This window comes from Neopsephotus bourkii, unplaced genomic scaffold, assembly GCF_033783945.1.
Source record: "Neopsephotus bourkii isolate Nb327-2 ecotype Australia unplaced genomic scaffold, CSIRO-AGI_Nbou_v1 NB_1508, whole genome shotgun sequence".
NCBI lineage: Eukaryota > Metazoa > Chordata > Aves > Psittaciformes > Psittacidae > Neopsephotus > Neopsephotus bourkii.
Genome location: NW_026901984.1, coordinates 3,577,100 through 3,596,878, shown reverse-complemented (window position 1 = coordinate 3,596,878; position 19,779 = coordinate 3,577,100). Strand labels below are relative to the sequence as shown.

General features: G+C 38.3%; 1 protein-coding gene across 1 annotated transcript in view; it reads right to left on the bottom strand.

Annotated features, from left to right (window-relative positions):
* Nucleotides 1–19,034, bottom strand: part of DDC (dopa decarboxylase) — a 46,063-nt gene extending 27,029 nt beyond the window's left edge. The window contains exons 1-5 of the mRNA XM_061369643.1: nt 18,809–19,034; nt 12,906–13,019; nt 12,109–12,228; nt 8,086–8,220; nt 4,816–4,959 (exon numbers count right to left, since the gene is read on the bottom strand). Of these exons, the coding sequence (XP_061225627.1) occupies nt 4,816–4,959; nt 8,086–8,220; nt 12,109–12,228; nt 12,906–13,019; nt 18,809–19,009 (714 nt within the window). The 5' untranslated portion in view covers nt 19,010–19,034. The remainder of the gene's footprint in view (nt 1–4,815; nt 4,960–8,085; nt 8,221–12,108; nt 12,229–12,905; nt 13,020–18,808) is intronic.
* Between the last annotated feature and the right edge of the window lie 745 nt (nt 19,035–19,779).

Below are 19,779 nucleotides of genomic sequence, written 5' to 3'. Positions count from 1 at the left end.
TGCAGGATATTTTTTTTAGAAAAGAAGTAAGTTTGGTCTTTTTTCTTACTACGGCAGCATGCATGTGTGGAGTCAAAATATATTTCTCACATTATTGTCTACCTAAGATGTTCCCACAATCAGGAGAAACTTGAGTTTCATCTTTTGCTGAACTGCAGATCTACAAATTGGGTCACAAGAAATTGAAAGAAAATTCTGGGGTTTCTATATACATAAAGAATAGGGGTTAGCCCTAATAAAGAGTGGACTATAGACTTAGTTCTGCTTTTATACATATATTTTATGATAATATGCTGTAGTCTTTCTGACAGGATGAGAGTGAAATTTTCTTGTCTAGTCCAGCAATTAAAATAATGACAAGAGATTTCACAACAGTTACACATTGTTTTTATTAGTGTTGTACTGCAGTTAAAGTGTTCTCCTTCTAATCAGAGTAAGGAGTATGTTGCTTCTATAAGAGATTTTATGAGTTCAAACATATGCTTGGTTATTTAAATAGTGGCTTATTCAGTAAAGCATACCTCAGTTTCTAACATAATTTTGTTGTCCTCTCTGCAGGAGTCTAAGCCTTAAAGCTACTTGATTTAACTCTCAGAAACCACTTCAAGTGACAGCATCTGCTCTTGTCAGGACTCTCATTACCCTGTCTCACTTCTACACAACAAATCTAACTCAATTTGTATCCTGTATACCACTGGCAAAATCACATTTGTGCAAAGGACGGGAGAAAGGCTGCATCATGGAAATGGGACTGATGGCTCAGTATAGCCTGCAGGCCTTATCCTTTTCAGGTTGCGCACTTCAAATTTGACTCAAGCCTGGTTGCTAATACAAAGCAGCAAAAGTGCTTGCATCAGTCATCTCATATACTACTTTTCTGAAAGCAAGAGCTGTGTCAGGAAACATGCATGAATCTTTATGATGCCTGAGAGCAATGACTCTCAATCTTTTCAACTGGAAGACCCCCTACAGCTTTTGAAAAATATGTGGACACATTTTGCACAGGCTCACCACAAAGCTTTTCATTTGCAATTAACTATAATGAGACAGAACCTTCAATGTTCTCTTACTGTATTTATTTTCCCCTACTCAGTTGTTTGCCATCTTGCACTCAAGAGAATGTCTGTGGCTTGAAGAAAACTGCAACAGTTTACTAAACCATTCAGTATTTTACAAACTAGTGATCATTCACAAACTGTGAATTAAGAAACATCACCCTGGACATCTATACATATCTCAAGAATGCTTCTTCCAAACAGTGATCAGGATCTTAGTGTTAACTTCTACTGAAAAGATGGCTCCTCTGTCACTCTAATTCTGATTTATTGTTTCCTAAGTGAGTCCAGATACAAACAGCCTGCTTCATAATATCCTGCAGATCATCATTCAGAAGAGTAATTTCAGCTAGAATCAGATGGATTTCATGCTGGGCCTTTGTTCAGCAGCAAGGCAATTATGTTATAGAAGCTTTATACTGGATGAGGTTGTTGAAGTATATTGTACTATATATAGGCCAGCTGCAATATATCAGTGTTGACTTATGAAAGATAGCGTAAAGCTCACAGGCCACTTAGACATATTCAAGTGAACTAGGCTTGAATGCAGTGGACTCTACACCTGAACTAGCGGTGCTTTACTTGGTGATCTCCATATTTGAGCATCCTGGTCAATGCTCATCCAAAGTACAGGCCTGTCTCAAGCTGGAAGCATACAGGGTCCAACCGAGAAAGGCATTTATGTGTGTGCATAACCACCACTTAATGTCTGTAATTATTGACATGGTCATGACCTCAGCATATGCTTTAAAGCTCCCCGTTATCTGGTGGCCAGATGAAGGGCTGCATATCAGCCACCCTTGGAAATTGCTCCTCACTAAATTGCAGCAACTTTAGTGCTTTAACATCAGACACAGTTAAGTGCTTTGTTTGCACAGTCTGCTTGCTTTGCTATACAAAACTGTACCTGTTTCAATTTCTGCAAAAGTATCTTGAAAGAGACAAATTAACACACATCTGAATTTTAAAATCAAAAAAAAAAAAGGAAACAAAAGCAGAGGTCTGGGTACACTAACTGACAACAGCCTTCAATGAACAAAATTATATACACATTACTAGTGCTAAAAGATATTGATGGTGAATAGGAATTCAAAGACTCATTTTAAAGACAATGCCTGGCCCCAAACAAGACTGACTGCCAAATCCTGTGTACATAAAAAGCAAACCTATAAATACCAGATGGCTGTAATGAGAGAACCTGTTCCACATCAAGCAAATTCGCCCCTTATTCTCCACTCACCTCTACAAGCAAAGGATTTCTATCAAGTTCAGGATAATAATTCCTCATTTGTTCCTTAAATACAAGAGGAGAATCATGCCTACAAGGCACTGTAATTTGCTTGCATGTTCTTTTTAATCCTCTACAAAACTTTTTTTCTTTTCTTACAAGGGAGACTGCATCAGCTTGGATGCAGCCAAAATGTCTTCATTAGGAATGATATCTCTGCTGCTGCAAGTCTCTTTAGGCGGAATTTCTTCTGTTAAACCTTTTGCTTTGATGTTGAATCACAGCCGTTAGTGAAGGATCAGTGAATACAGGGAGACAAGGAATAACATGGCATGAGGTGTTTCCTTGGCAATGTGCATATCTTTGGCACCAGAACAAAATAAAACTGCACCAAAATACTCAAGAATAAAAGAAATGGAAAGGCTTTTGAAATCTGCAAGCCAGAAAACAGAGCACTAATAGAGTGCCTTGACTGTTGCTCAGCATGACAGAGAATTAACACACCTTTTGAGTTAAGAGGCCATCCATAAGGATAATGAGATCTAGTTTAATCTAAGCTGACATGTTTCTTGTATACAAATAAATGGAAGAGGTGGTACAGGCCATATGAACTCAGATCAGCCTCTACTGTCTTTCAAAGCCTGTTCTGCACAGCTAGGCAAACAGAGGAAGAAGAACAACACCTAAATCACCCTTTGTAAAGATGTCACCGAATACATAAAAGAGAATTTTTATTTCCTCTTGCTACACATAAAAAAATAAGAAATAAATATTTATGAGTGGCAAGTTGCTTTTTTTTCCTAATGGACAAAAGATGAGGGGAAAACACATTAACTTTGCAGTTAGTGTATGGAGATACAATATTGTGCATAATATAAGATATTATGAGCTGGCACCATATAACAAAGAAATAAACCATACCTTATGGCACATCTCCATTTCAATAGTTGCAGTCCACAGAAGAAATTTCACTTTGGAATACCTAGAAATGCTTTGTTTCTCAGTCAGAGTCTTATTATATTGGAGAAAAATTGATGGGAAGTGCTTGGTCATCCTAAGGACTCAGTAGTTATAGTCAGACTAGAAATGAGTAGCATTCTGAACGTATCTAAACCACTTTTCAGCCTAGTCATTTTTATACTACATAAAAACAGACACTAAAGTTTAATAACAAGAAGAGTAAAAAGGTTAAATTTTCAAAAGAGCTTGGTGAAATCTAAGCTTCTTTGTCCCACTTGGCACTTAACCACAAGAATAAGCAAACTTAATCTGCTAATTCTTCTGAAAACAGTTCATGGAAATTTAAGTCACTTTAGCCCTTTTCAAAATGTTACCACATGAAACTAAAGAAACAACTCTCAAGTCAGACATGACTTTTCTGAAAAAATTGTGACATATTTTTGGCTGCCTTAAAAAATCCCATTTCTGAAGTTCTGGGTTGCTAAAATAGGGGTAGATTTTTTCTCCAATTTTCCTTCAGTGGAGGCCAGTAAAAACGTATTCTTGGTAGCATATTATACTCCTTAGACAGCCCATTTGCTTAGAAATGAACAAATAATTTTGTTGATGATGTACAGAGATTACTTACTCCATGGGGGGGGGGGGGGGAAGCAAACAGCAAAACAAACAAACAAAAACAAACAAACAAACACAAACAAAACCACAAAAAACCCACAAACAACAGCAACAAAAAACCCTAACAACAATCCAAAACTGAAAGGCAAAGTCTTGTTTTAACTTGAAATAATAGGATGGTGTTCTGAACTGATGGGAAGAGTAGATCTGATAAGTAAACAAATGTTCTTTTTGATCAAGTACTTCTCATAGTAGAACCAAACTTCAGAATTTTATCCAATCTAACACTGGTTTATATCAAAAAGGGGGGATTATGGCTTTTGCTGCTGAGATATAAACACATTGCTTTTGCTAGACTGCTGTGGAAGCAGAAATCTCTGGAAAGAATGGACAAATAACAAGAAAGGATGACACCTAGAGCTTCCAGTTAGAGGCAAGTCACATATTCACAAATATCTGCCTGACAGTGTCTGATCTTGATGATACTTGACTATACTATGGAGGTTCATTGCTACAGTAGTGAGGAGGGGAAACTACTGTTTCTTCAAAATATTTAAGTGTGAGATACCATCATATAATTTTGTGCTTTTAAACTTGTTTTATGGGTAAATTAGAACCTGAAAAATAAACATATAACTTTTTAAAAATGGCAGTTCAGAATTCAAGTGCTAGGAGATTATAACACTGCAACTAAAAATTTCATTTCCATTTATTCGGCTGTCTAATATAACCTCAAGTCCTTTTAAAACATTGTTTTTGCTGATAAGGGCAGCCAGTTGCTCAAATTTGTTTATCTTCCTGCACAGAAAGGTGTATTTAGAACACTCATGGAACCTCTTCTAGTATTCTAGCTAGGCTGCCTATTGATCCCTCTGTTAGGGATGACATCATCTATTCACGTCAAAACTAGCTTATCAGAAGCAATAAATCCACAGATTAATTAAATCCAGTACTCACAAAGAACGGGATAAGACCAGAAGCTTTGTCTTCATCCAAAACTTTCTTTAGGGCTGAACCACAAACACTAAATGTATCATCTGAAGAAATATTTTTAATCTTTACACCCCCAATTAGTGCGGCCCTTTCCACAGATGAATGAGCCTACAAGGAAACGGACACATTTTAAGACAGATACTTTTTATTGGAATTTAAGAAGTTAATTTGAATTTAAAAATAAAATAACAATTTCCTTTAAGTAAAGCAATACTTGAGATCCTGGGACTGTTGCTGGTATATAACAGACACATACCTCTCTCTTTCATACAGATAGGCAGACATATGGACACACATACATACATATGCATACATACACACACACACAAAATACACTAATGGAAACCCTGAAGTATTCTTGAGACTATTGCCATGGCATCATTCAGACAAGAGTTCAATCAGCCTTAGAGAGAGCTTTAATTAACATGTTCACAGTTAGGTAGGAGTGATTAAGAGCTTCGGGTTTTGGCTCTAAATCAGTCAAAAGACATACAGAAAATCAGCCTGCCTGATAATGATTCAGTTGCTTACTACCATATTTTTATGGCATGCAGCTTTGCAGAACTCTAAAAAGTTAATGTCATGGTATGGTATAGAATGAGATATTTTCTTACATGATAATCTTTTCTTTTTAGATTACACACTGACTAAATCGTGGCTCAATCATTCATTCATTTTGTAAGCCAATTAAGGATCATTCCAAATACATTATTTTATTTATAACCCACTTGATCTGAATTCTCCAGAAACAGTATTTTTAGAACATAAAGCGCATATTAGTAAATAAAGTCAAAGTTATCACTAAAAAGCTCTTATAAATTTGTGAAGTACGATAACTTTAGCCAGAAAATACTCTCCTTTAGAGCATGACTAACCCCCCAAAAAGCTATTTTACCTTTCATCTTCTACAATTTCACTAATTGCCATTAATTTTAATAATTCCTCACCTTTTCATATTGTGACTATTCTCATTCCTAATGTCCATCCTACTCTTATTAATTCTTGCTACTGCTGGCAAGAGTAGTTACTAATTCTATTCTAATTTAGCATATAATCACAGAAAAAATTAAGCTAAAGCACAGGTTGAACAAGACCAGATGAAGATACAAGTTTCTGCTTTTCAACTTCACATTCCCCTAGAATGACAAGGCACATTTACTGTCAACTTGCATCTCAGTGCTGTCTCTTGTTAAAGTACTTTGGTAAACTAATCAGGCAACAACTTGAGAAAATTTGGAAGTCTAGACTTGAAATATAACTTTTAAAGTGGAAAACAATGTGTGTACCATAGCAATACCATACTTCATTCAAGTGCACATGATAAGAGGTATTTTATAACTGAATTACAGCTAAGCAAACTATAACAATACACTGAGGCTGTTAGCTAGTCCCAACCTCTGAACTGCTTCTTCGACTCTCAAAAATGGTAATAAGGCTCTCTGATAATCATAGCCGTTCACAATCTTAAGTTTAAAACTGCCAAGATGCTTTTGCATTATAACACATCTTCAGTAACCTGCTGCTCCATGGAATTCCTAGTCCTCAGCAAAGTACTAAGTAATCTCCCCCCCACCTTTGAGGAGGGCAAGGAACCAAGCAGAAAGCAGTGAAATGAGTGGGCAGCTGCTTAAGGCAGCCAAATAAACATGGTAAAAAAAAGGGTGATGAAGATATGGCCTGAGAAAAGTTGAGAACATCAAAAAGTACCCTGACTTCTGTCCTGGTCCCCAGTCAGATGTCTATTGTCAGGGGTAGCTTTTAGATGCTCCTTTCAGCTCCAAGGTCTCAGTGTCCCTTGCAAACAAAATGTCAGCCTGGATAGCCCAGGCACTGTTGACTCCAGCCCCCCAGGTAGTTCATGAGGAAAGACTTGTTACCAGCCATGCTCTGTGCTCATTAGCACAAAGCAAAATTATTTCAATGGGATAAAGATTTTCCAGAAACGCCTAGGAAGATATATAAAATCTGAGTTTAGCTCTCTGCTCTGGGCCTCCTTACTAGCCTCCCTCCTAATGCTTTCCTGTGATACTGTGCTCTTGTCTGTGCATGACTTTCTCTCCCACAGGATGGCTTAGGTTTACTTTCTTTTGTGGATTATTGTCTGTGAGTCACACAGGTCTGTTCTTAATGCAGGAGGACTGGTGAGCTCTGCAACAATCTGCTTTGAAAGGGCAGCACTATCTTAAGGCAAATCCTTCTGTAAACATAAGTCCTCTGACCTTCAGTAAGCAGTAAGGCCTGTCAGACCTTATTTCAGGTCAGCCACTTACATGGGACAAAAAACCGAAAACAAGTAAAAGGCTTTGTGTATCACTGAGTGAGAGTTTGGGCTCTGGAACTGGCAGTCTGCACAGCACAGACCTTAGGGTCCCAGAAAAAAGAAAACAAAGGACAAATAAATATCAGTTGTGCCTTTTTAAAACAGTTATTTTTCCTTGCATTTCTTGTTCTAACTCTTCTCACCCTGCAAGTATAGTCCCCCTTCCCACCAACAAAGAGCTGTGCACTTCTAACTTGCTTTCCAGTGCTTTTGAACATACACTTCTTAGGAAATCAAGGTAAGCCTAAAACTTGGCAATTTTATTCTGCATAATCAGATACGATTTTAAACTAAACATCAGGTGCTAAGTTTCTTCTGTCTCATTGACATTTAGATATGAAAATGTCACAGCTATTGAGAGAAACAACATTGCTTAGCCCTTCAGTAGGATTAGTGTGTCAGAAGGGTAGTAGCAGCAGAACTCAAAAGATTCAAATTTGGTCACATTAACAGTAAAAGCCTCTCATGATCCTGGCCTGCTGAGAATTTAGCCTAGCTCAGTCTGCTAAATACCACTCACAGCCAGAAATCAAGGATTATGCTTTCTGTTTTACAAGATTTCTTAGCTGGGCTTATACATGAAGATCTTCGCAGAGTTTTCCTTTAAAAAATAAAAAAAATGGATATAATGTTTTGGGCTTCTTGAAACACTACAACCAATTTACTTTACGGTTTTCTGTGTGCAGGCACCTGCAACTATGCATTCATACAGCAGGAGGATGATGAATGGATGGATGGATGGATGGACAGACGTTTGCACATGTATACATAGGAGGAAAATGACGTGCACACACAGACATACAAAACCATATAGTTACCAATCTAAAGAGTTTATACTTAATTCATCTGTCTATTGAGATGACTGAATTGTTAAGTATAGACCCCATGTTTACATGGTTTTGAGAGGTACTCACTTGATCAGAAGCATAGGCCACCAGCCTGCCCATGATGTCTGCTTCTGTTAGCTCAGGCTTTTCTGCCTGCACCCGTCTGACAGTTTTTGTTCTTGCAGCAAGCAGTGAAACCAGGGTGGCCTCACTTGCACTTCCCTATGGGAAAAATTGAAGGACTGTTCAAAAGGAAGACATTCCAGAAGAAGAAAAGCAACATTTTCTTCTGTATGAATCTGCAAAGTGGTCAACAGAAACTGCATCTGAGAAACTGCACGATCTCATGTTTTTTAAGAATATGTGTGACAGCAAGGGAGGAATCTGTATTTGATCTTAATCTCCTCCTTCCTGATACCTCTGTCTGCTCTCTTTAATCTTTACACTTGTTCAGTTTAGGCACCATCCTTGCAATCTGTGCTAGAAAGTGGGACTCAGGGACTTAAACGTATGTCAAAAGGCTCTCCAACCACGCACCAATCATTTGTTTACCACTGACAATGGCAGAGTAACTGCTGAATTCTGTTATGCGGGATTTCTGCAAATTTAACTTCCACTAGAATCTGGCTGTCAACTCTCATTTCTATCAAGCAATATACACAATTATAATGCTTATTTAATATTTACAGTTATCCTAGGCAAGTCAACAAAGCAAAAAAGTTATGATTCAATACAGCTAACTGCATTTCGAAGTATTAGTTATGTACGTATTCTTCATCAAAACCACACAGATGTAACAGACACACACTATTTCTAAGTTGCATTTTGATTCACAAAACATGAGTATAAATTGTGTATTGGATACTCTGCAACAACAAAGAGAGGAATTTTTGTATCAACTGATCTGTAAACTTCACAAGAGAATACAAGATCCCACAATTTTTCTTACTGGCTTTCCTCTAGAAGAGGCAGATGAAACATGCTCTAAACTGCTCCTTTAAAATACAAGTAACAGTTTGTAAACATGTTTATAAATTTCAGTGGGTTTGAGTGTCCATACGTAAGATTTTGGGTTTAGGTACTTTCAAAGTTGAACAACTGTCATGTGAATCTTCCTCTGCCAAGCACATGACAGGGCAATGAGTACAGTTGCTTATATTAATAATTCAGAAATATCCCCAGTGACAAGCTAATTTTGGGGTGATCTTTCTTATCCTGTACCAAAATTCTATGCTCCCTCTGTTGAAGATCTGTGTGCCTGATCTTATAATTTCATATATGAGAATGTTCCCAATGAGTTCAGTGTTTCTCCTAAAACTGAAGTTAGCTGAGCTATTTATATAAGACAAAACTGCCTTCTATACATGGCAACATCTCAACAGAATTTAAATTTCCTGATGCGAAACTTTTGTTATCATGTCTCTGTTAGCAAAACTGTTTCTTCCATGCTCAGCACAATAGCTAAGTAACAGTGGGAAAAAATACTTGTGCTTCCCAACAGTCCTGTGAGATAGAATACAATTACTGTGATCCCAGATGTCCAGCAGATGCAAGGAACGTTTCAGTCAAGGACATCACCTATTTTCTGATAAGCTGATTTCTTTCCTGATTTTTTTACAAGCACTATATAATGTAATAGTCTAAGCATGCTATCAGACAATGTTGTCTGAAATACCCTTTCCAGAAATTCAGCAGGTGAGAATACTTTTCATTTGTGCAAACTACTGAAGCTTATTGTGATGTGTTTCAGGTAAGCTGCATGTCCTCATAACGAAGCTGGGCAACACAAAGCCTGTGTGGAAGAACTCACATCGGGCAAGTCACTGAAAGCAACCTTTCTAAACCTGGGTTCTTCACAGTAAAGGTAGCTCTAGCACCCTTGCTTTTAGTATGTGGGAAAAAAATACTATTACTTTTATTAAAATATATTTGGCAATGATAAGGTCCTGTAAAATCTTTATTGTCTTTACAGGACATGTAAGGAATATACATGTTAACGAAATGCACACAAATGTATAAACAGCTGTAGGAAATTCTAAAGGTTCAGGCATTAATTTGAGATTTGGAAATTTAAGCCCCCACTATTCTGGAGACTGCCTGGATGGGCAGGCAAATGACTTAGGTTCAAGAATAGCCTCAGCCTTCTAAGGAGTGCCACAAGATGCCCTGGCACCCTGGCAGCTCATCCTCGCTGGTGTTTAGTCAGTGCATACAACAGTTCTTGTATCAATTTTCTTACATAGAAGGATGAAAAGGAAAAGGCCTGTTGAACAGCTGAATCTTGCCTCCTGATATACAGCTGGAACATAGCCTAAAGGTACTTGAATCCAGCAACATTTTTTAATGTTTCACAATAGACATAGGCTTTTTCACCTTACCTCTGTTTCCGTAAGTCACCTTTCTTACACTGAAGCAGACAGTGTTTACAGAACATGGACTGTACATCTATTCACCTGTCATCAATCTTGTGCTAAATATATTTGAGGAAAACAAAACTTGGTTCTTGAACTACTTGGCTAACTTACAAGAAGGATAAATCATCAGTGTTCCTTGCCAGGCCAAAGACAGGTTGAATCTCATTTTGTTTCACACTTAAACATACTTTTTCTTTGCAGAGCAAAGAACTCTTTAAAATTCAAAGTAGGTACACTTTTCAGCAGTTTATCTAGAATGAACAGCAGGATACAAGCTTCAGGGAGAAAGTTGCTTTCTCACTTATTTTTAAAAGCTGGGTTTTTTTCTCCTCTTGAATGCTGTATTCTGCATTTAGTGACGGATGATGATACCTTTCCTTTTACCGCAAGCAAAGGTTGCCATGGCAAGCAGGCTCAAGAGGCGGAAGAAATATCAGCAAGAGCTGATGTTCATGTCCACCAGAGCTCTGAACTGAAATTTTCTTTCATCTTTTGCCATTTTCAAGTGTCATCCTGCACACAACAAAGTGCTTCATATTGACACAGACTTCCAAATGTAATTAAGAGCCAATTTTCACAGGCTGCTTTACCCAATACCACAATAATTACTTGGTATTTACCAAGAGAATGACTGGCACTTTCACATTCTCGTGTTGTCTTTGCCTCACGCTCTCTTATTTGTATCATTATTGTTTCAAGAGCAAGACAAGAAAATCTGCAGCATAAATGACTTCATCTTAGGCAGGAACACAGAGCCCACATTCAATCTTGAAACTGACTGGTTTCTGATTAAAATTATGAGCAATCCAGCATTGTTAGCCTGGAAGGCCAATATTTCCTGATGATAACCATCAGGCATAATTGCTTGCTTTCACTGGTACAAAATAAATACGGCTGAGATGCATGACAAAAGCTTGATTTCTTGAACAAACCCCCCTCCCCAGTCATCATAATAATAAAGGTCCTAAGAGAGCAAGCAGATGAGTAAAGAGCTATGCTGGAAACACAGCCGTATAGGTGCAGCTCTGCCTAGGAGAAATAAAGCACTTGGGTTAAATTCATACATTCCTGGGAAAATGTTGGGAAGAATTAATTGGATTATGCTATAGGCATTTGCAGCTGAGATCAAAGAAAGAAGCCCCCACTTCTAGCATGTAATTCAGATGTATTTTTGAAGCCTATCATAGGATAAAACGGATTGTGCCCTGACTGCTTTCCAATTACCAGACTCCAGAGATTATCAAAGGAGCACAGAACAACTATTTAAAATTCAGTCTTTTTCACAGTAGAGATCTATTTTTGTTAGATTAATAGCTGTGACCAGAGTCTGCATTTGCAGAAAGACCATGTGCTAGTGAACCATGGTTGTCAAACAACATAGCTTTATTATGCATGCAAGTTTGCCCATTGATGATATATTCATTATCTAACAGATACTCCGTTCAGACATTGTATTAATTGTTATTCAGGCCTTCATTAAACAGTTAACATCAAAGTTTGGGGGTCTGGTCTATTTTGGATACTGCAGTGTAGTCTGAAAATTCTATTATTTACTGATAGAGCCATTTAAGTTGAAATTTTAAGCAGCTCTTCATTTTACTTTAATATTCCTTTAGTAGTATTTTGGTATGAAGGTTTTACAAAATCAAACAACCCACAAAGTCATCCCGATTTCTTTCTTCATATCCCCTCTTACCTGAATGACTCCTCCACCTTGGCCATCCTTCTCTGCTAAAAACTCTTCTGGCAAATTAATCATCTTTCCTAGCCAATCCAGCATGACAGTCTCCAGCTCTGTGCAAGCTGGACTTGCAGCCTGGGTTGAAAAATAGAACAGAGGGAATAACCTCACTAGACCATAAAGATAAATATAATCTCCCAGAGCAAGAATAACTCTTTCTGTCTTTTAACTATGGAGGAAAAGACTATCTAACTAACTTCCCCAGCCAAATTAGGGACCTGAGGACCACTCTGTGCATGTTTTTCTAATACTTTCTGAAAAGAAAGTCAAACTGGGCCTCACACAGAATCGTGACTATCAAATGTCAAAGCCAAGATTTGCATCTTGGGGTTGGGCTTTTTTTGACATCAAGTAACAACCTCTTGAGAAAAGCCCGTCTTTTATGAATGTGGGGGATTTTTTAACAGAATTTGCCATTCATGCAGCTGATAAGAGAAGTGACAACACTGGGTGATAGGCAACAGTCATACTACTCAGTGAATTACCAGTAATTTTGCACTGCTACCACTGATTCTAGATGTTGGTGATCTTTCAAGAGTGAAACTTCTATGAGGAAATAGCTTTTTATTCCTTGAGTCATAGAGGCTATGTGAAAACACTTTATTAGTCAAGAAAATTTACCTGTAAAAATACTCCTGTGACTTCACTGCTATTAATCAATATTTTCATTGAAAAATGATACTGAAATGCTTAAAATCTTGGCAAGGTGAAGCACCATTACCACATAGCAGTACATACCCCAGTAAACTTACCCAAGAGAAGCCCATACATCCGATTCCACCACATAACATATCTGCAAGAAGAGCTGGGAAGGAAGAGGCTGCAGGGAAGTAGGCAAAAAAATACGGACTGTGCCAGTGAGTCACCTGTATTAAGGGGAAAACAGTTATTTTAACTAATGCAGGAAACAGAAACAAATTGTCACAAATCAGAAAATATCAGAGGTAAGGACCAGTCAACAGTTCTCGACTACCTCTCTGTAACACTTTTTAGTGTTATATTTTTTAGAACAGCTTTTCTTGGTTTTTTTTTTTCTATTTTGTATCTATCTTTTATTCAAATCAGAATAAATGATTTCTTACCCCCACCTTCCAGCAGTTCCAAAATCAGAGTTCTCCATTTGTCTGCCTAGAAGACAAGACGTGCAGGGGCAGTAGCACCAAGAGTTTCTGTGCAGGGCACTGTTCTTCAGCCTCTGCTTTCAAGGACTCGCTGATATTTTGTTCTTTCATCTCTGACATGCAGTTGACCTAGCAAGTGTATCTGCAGGGCAGCAGAGGTCCACAGAACTCTCTTGCCCATGCTCTGGAGCTATTTGCTAAAATTCAGGCTCTGAATCTGGCCAAACAGCCCTTCACCACAAAATGAAACAATCTCTTCCAGTATCCAATACTTTCTGTAACTATTATATCCCTGTAACATTTCCTTCCTGTTTTGTTCTGCATTCCCACCTCTGATGAATTTTTACCTATCATACTCCCCTCTCCCAGTCTGCGATAAGGTTTTTAGTTCTAGAGCTAACTCAGGCGTCACTGTACCTTGCTGTTCTACATGCTGTAAATAACCATTTATTTCCTCTCCTAGCCTCCTTCATGCCAACAACCAGCTCTCCTGTAAGGGAAGAGCTAAGGGGAAACTGTCTTAACTCTTGTATACACAATTAATCAGCTATCACTTTCTCTGGTGTCGTATACCATATATAACATTTCAGATGCCCCTATCTCTTTCAGATGAAAACAGTCCCAACCCACTAAAATTTTCCACTGTCTAAACTAGTCCTGTACATGATATGTTCAAGATTTCTGTTTTACTGGTGTTCTGGTTTCAGCTGGGATACAGTTAATTTCCTTCCTAGTAGCTGGTGCAGTGCTGTGTTTTGGATTTAGCCTGAGAACAATGTTGATAACACATTGATGTTTTAGTTGTTGCTAAGTAATGCTTACTCTGATCAAGGACTTTTTAGTCTCTCATGCTCTGCCAGTGAGGACTAGCAGAAGAAGCTGGGAGGAAGCAGAGACAGCACCTGACCCAAACTAGACAAAGGGGTATTCCATATGACAGCACTTCATGCCCAGTATGCAAACTGGGGGGAGTTACTTGAGTGGGGCAGATTGCTGCATCGGTGGTGATCAACTGTATTGTGCATCACTTGTTTTTCTTGTAGTTTTATTTGTTCTCTCTTTTTGTTATCTTTCTTTTCATTACAATTATTATGACTGTTATTATTACTATTATTACTATATTTGACTTCTTTTCAATTATTAAATTGTTCCTATCTCAACCCACAGATTTTACTCTTTTTCGAGTTCTCATCCCCATGCCATGGAGGAGGAGGGGTGGCAAGTGAGCAAACTGAGTTGTCAGCTGGGGTTATACCACAACTTGTCACTAGATCCAAACCTGCTCAAATCAGGTATCCAAAGACAAGCCACTGTGAACATTTTTAGCTGTAGGTCTTACCTGGTCAGGATCTCTTTCTTTGCTGTGACAAACTTTTAGAGCACTTATGGCAAACACCTGCCTTCACAAATCAGAAAAAAATGTGATGGGACTTGGCTCTTCACAGAAAAAGAACCGACAGATCTAAAAATACCCGATAAACAGTGGTCCCTGATAGGACCCATATGCACAGACTTTCACTGACGTCCACAATGAGCAAGGGCTGTCACTGTTCATCTCCCCAGCTCTAATCCTCTGTGATCTGTAAGTCTTGTGACATTCATCTTGGGTTAATCAAGTTAAACTGCCTACTTGCTGGGAGCATTTGTTTGATGAAACACAGCAGATTTCAGTTGTACCACTCACACAAAGCAAAAAAGCCAAAAGCCCTAGGGCAAGTGCAGCTGCAGTTCTTCCTCCTTTCTCCCCTTCCCCCTTCTCTTGAAGCAACTGTATAATTCATTTCTTTTGCCACATTGGAACAGACACACTTAGCCAAATATTGCAAAGAGTGTGATATAATTGATGCTTCTTTTTTCAGCCCTCTGCTAATAAACAGTGGTACACAAGTGTCTTGATTTTGGTAATTACCACTGTAATGCTTCTCAGAGACATTTCATTGCTCAGATTTTGTCCGAGGATGTCTTCCTTTCTATGGCTTGCTTAGTCTTAGCAAGTCTTCCTTTATCACACACTAAGGATAGGTACGTCAGCTGAGAGTTCATAGATTAATGGATCCAATGTGAGGAAAATTAGCATCTTCATAACTGCTACTTGCAGTTACAACTAAAGTTAATAATTCTTGGCTCTAAAAATGGACATATATCTCAAAAGAACAAAGCAAATCTGAGAGAGAAAGGTGACTCCCATTGATATTTTTATATGCAGACCCTTTCCACCTTGGCTTCCTGAGTGGAGATCAGAGTTCAGCAATTGTTCCCTCAGCCCCTGTGTGCATATTATGGTCATTATCATTTAGTGGACTGCCCTTTGAAGGCCTACTTCCAATTTCACAAGAAGTCTCCATAGAAATGTTTTGCCACACATGAATACTCGTTCTCCTACAGGGTAGAGACAGCAGTGGGTACTGCATTATTACTTTACACAATTAATTGATTCTTCCTCCTCTGAAAGAACACCATTTTTACATTTTCAATCATCCAATGTGGTAAATATCTGAACACAACTAACACAGTAAAGATATCAGCCTGACGGAAACAAGAATCACTTATGGGCCACTGATATCATATAGTAAAACAAGGTTCTGTGACCTCTGTCTCATTACTTATTCTGTTTGAAAAAGCCCAGTCCCTCATTTAAAAAATGGAAATAAGACATTCCCCAGTGAAATGCTAGAAAATCACTATAGCTGAATAACACTAGATGTACTTAAAAAATGTTAGTCTTGTCAGGAAAAAATGGGAAGAAGATTAAGGAAAAATATAATGGTGGTAGATTGTCCCTATAGTCAATTTCTAAAATCCCTAAAACAAATTACAAATGATTTTAAAGGATGCTAAACCAAATGTATACTCTCTGCCTCCATGTGTTTGTACAGCACCATCATTTTCACATTTCATTTTCTGTGAACACAGCCAACAGAAGTAACAGCTTGTGCAACACTATGCATAGAAGAGGTCCAGAAACACTACTAAGACCAGTGTAAGTGGGCCCCACAGTGGTTGTGACACTCCATAAGGTACAGTCCCCAGCAGCAACTGGACAACTACCCCAGCACATCATAGGTGTCAACCCAGACTAAATTCCCGATGGAGTATGCAGCTCTACAGACCTGGGATTGCAGAGATGACAAGGCCTCTTGCCTAGGTTGGGGCAGTGCAAGATGGTCTTTTAGCCTGCAGGAGGTATGCACTAGTGGAGGGTCTGTGTTTTACACAACGTAAGGAGGTCTTGTACTACTGACTGTGTAGTACCAGAGATGATAAAAAAGAGATCTTCCCAAGACACTGCACTAAGTATCTCAGATACAAAAGCCTGAATCCCAAAACACAGCAAAGGAGGAGCAGTCAGAGTCTCTGCTTATTGCATTGGGGAATGGAGTCGCACATTGGTGGAGAGTAGAAGCTTGCAACTACTGGCACTAGAAGGAAGGCTTCTGCTCCACCTGCAGGTCTGCAACTACAGAAGAGGTTCAGTGCCATAGTTGCAGATGGACTAGGGCCACAGCTGTGTGTAGTGAAGCACCCAAGCAACTTGAGTGTTGACCCTAGTGTTGATAACAGGAATTTAGTTTTAAGACCCAACAGAGAGATTGTGCAGACCTGATCCTTGGAGATATTTAACACCCAATTGGACGTCGTCCTGAGCAACCTGCTCTAACTCTGCTTTAAGCAGTGGGGATGGACTAAGTGATTTGTAGAGGTGCCATACAACCTCTACTATACTATGACTTTATGATTCTATGCTCATGTGAGTCTTCAATATTTAATATAAACAACATAGGCAGAACCAGAATTACTGTAAAAACTGGGATTTATGTACTTGTGTTCTTTGTGTCAAAACCACTAACATGTCACAGCAGAGGAAAGTTTTGGATAGAACATTTCTTCTTCAGCATGTATCACCTTGTAAAAGTAAATTTACTTGCAGGGCATGTAAATATCAAGAAAAAAAATCAATTTAATTAAGAGGAAATATGACATATTGATGGCATAATTGGAATTCAATGTCTCTCTATTCTCATGTGACTCATCTATTTTAATTTGATATTATTTTCTTGAATGTTCTTACTTGTTTAAAGCAAATTGTTTTCTGTTCTACACCACAAAATAATTGTTTAGTATTTTTATCCAATGAAAAAGAAAAGGCAATCACATCTATGAGCAGCAATGAAAGTATTTGCATGTGTTGAGCATAATTCACCTGTCTAATTAATTCTGCTGAATTTAAGACTTCACCCACAAATCTTTGAGAAGAGTGGAGAAATTTTCATTAACTTCAGCGGAGCTTTTGCCTGTGAAAGGACAGCAGCATTGGCTCCAAGGGAAACAAGATAAAGCCATATTGAATATCAAATATTTACATTGGTCAATGAAAAGGAATTGGTATTATCGTACACTAAGCACATTTGCAGAGCAGTGGTTCTAGTCACATCGCAATTACATAACCTAGCTACATCCAGAGAAGCAACCCAAAATTGTTATTGCAGAGATCCAAAAGAGAGATTCCTCTTTAACATTTACTAATAATCCTGTCCTTGTCAAGTTATTTAGAGGCCTTAAGAGACAAACATATATTTAAAATAAAAAAGGTATATCAAGAGTGGAAAACCAAGAAAGAGTCAAAACTGGGCAAATGTTAGATACTTTCTTCTGCATCGTCTGTCCAACACTGATCTATACAAGGACTAATATCTAGGTAGTGGCTATCTGCCTTAAAAGCTACTAGAAGTTGACATTTAGAAGAGTAAGTCAACAGAACAAGTATAAAGAGGAATCCTTTATAATCAGCCCTATAATGAAAGGAAGTCTCCTAAGAGAATTTTAACATTTAAAGATCAGCTTGAAGGAACACTTTAGACACAGCAAACTAATAAAATTGGGAAAAAAAGAGCATTTTATATTTATTGTACTTCGCAAGTAGCAAAAATATCACATGAAATTGAAAGTTATGAAGCTTTGCCTTAACCAGTTTGAGGAGAGAAAAGGGGATTATTTCCAAAAGCAAACGTCACATGAAGCAAAAGAATGATTTGATTATTTTTAGCAAGAACAGAAAACTTTTGTTGTGTAAATTGTTAGGTCATATTAGGGACTGTAATGACAGAACAAGGGGTAAAGGGTTCAAACTTAAACAGGGGAAGTTTAGACTGGATATAAGGAAGAAATTAATTACTATTAGGGTGGTGAGGCACTGGAATGGGCTCCCCAGGGAGGTTGTGAATGCTCCGCCCCTGGCGGTATTCAAGGTCAGGTTGGACGAAGCCTCAAGTGGCATGGTTTAGTGTGAGATGTCCCTGCCCATGGCAGGGGGGTTGGAACTAGATGATCTTAAGGTCCTTTCCAACCCTAACTATTATATGATTCTATGATATAACTAGGGATACAAAGCAGACTCTTGCCTTCTAAAAGCTGATAAGTGTAGATACTTATGTTTGTAAAGTCTAGCTGCACAGCCTTCAATCCACACTTTCCTTAAAGCCTTTGAAAGCCTACATGCAGTATTGAATGTTACACTAGGGATCCATTTTTCTTACCCCTGGCATGATGATCTTCTCAATGTCTTTAAAGACATCCTCAAAGCTCTCAGGATCCTGGGGTGCACAGTCTGCAATGAGGGGCCTTAGGTATCCTGGTTCCACATCTGGGAAGACTTGTCTTTTATCTATTGTCTCCAGGTAATCTGCAATATAGTCCACCATCTCCTTCCCTCTCTTGCGGAACTCTGCAGCATCCATAGATATCAGAGTTTAGGACCGGAAAAACCCTAAAAAATGAAAAAAAGGAAAAGTCACTTTTTGAAAGAAAATCTTACCAGCTTTAAACCTGTTATTCAGATTTATAGCATGACCCATATGGCCTTTCTGAATAGACCATATGCCCTCATTTCTGCATATTAGGCCAATACCCATACAGTATTGCATTCTGCTTCACACCAGTATCAGCTGAACACTGTATGGAAGTAAATCACACTGTTAAATCTTTGATGCCTAAGTCACAATGTAGATTATCTTAACACAGACAGGCTGTATCTTTAGCACAGAAAAGCAGTAAAGGCATGTCAGTGAAGATTCAGGAATCACAGACTTACTTAATTCCTGCTGTTGGTTGACACAAGGATGTGGCACTGTTACGTGGCACATTAAGAAGAGGTCTAAGAAAATAGCATGCTGTGTGTCTCTAATGTAATAACAAGCTATAATAACCACAGTTATCACAGTGATCCATTTTGCTGCCCTGTCATTTTATCTAATTCTTACCTCCTGTCTTGCTTCAAGACTTAGCTTCCTCACTTTTTCACTGTAAATGAATGTGCTGTGTCATTTACAAAGTCTTACTTCATACCAAGGTTCCAATTACAGTACACTCAGATGTGATCTGTGCTGTATTTTGCAATATGTGAGAAAGCTCTTTGGGGCTGTCCCTATTTTCAAGATGTTGTGCAGGAGCTCTAAGGGTGCTTTAAGCTAGGCAGAGACTGTGTGAGCACACCCAAGGTGATAGATGG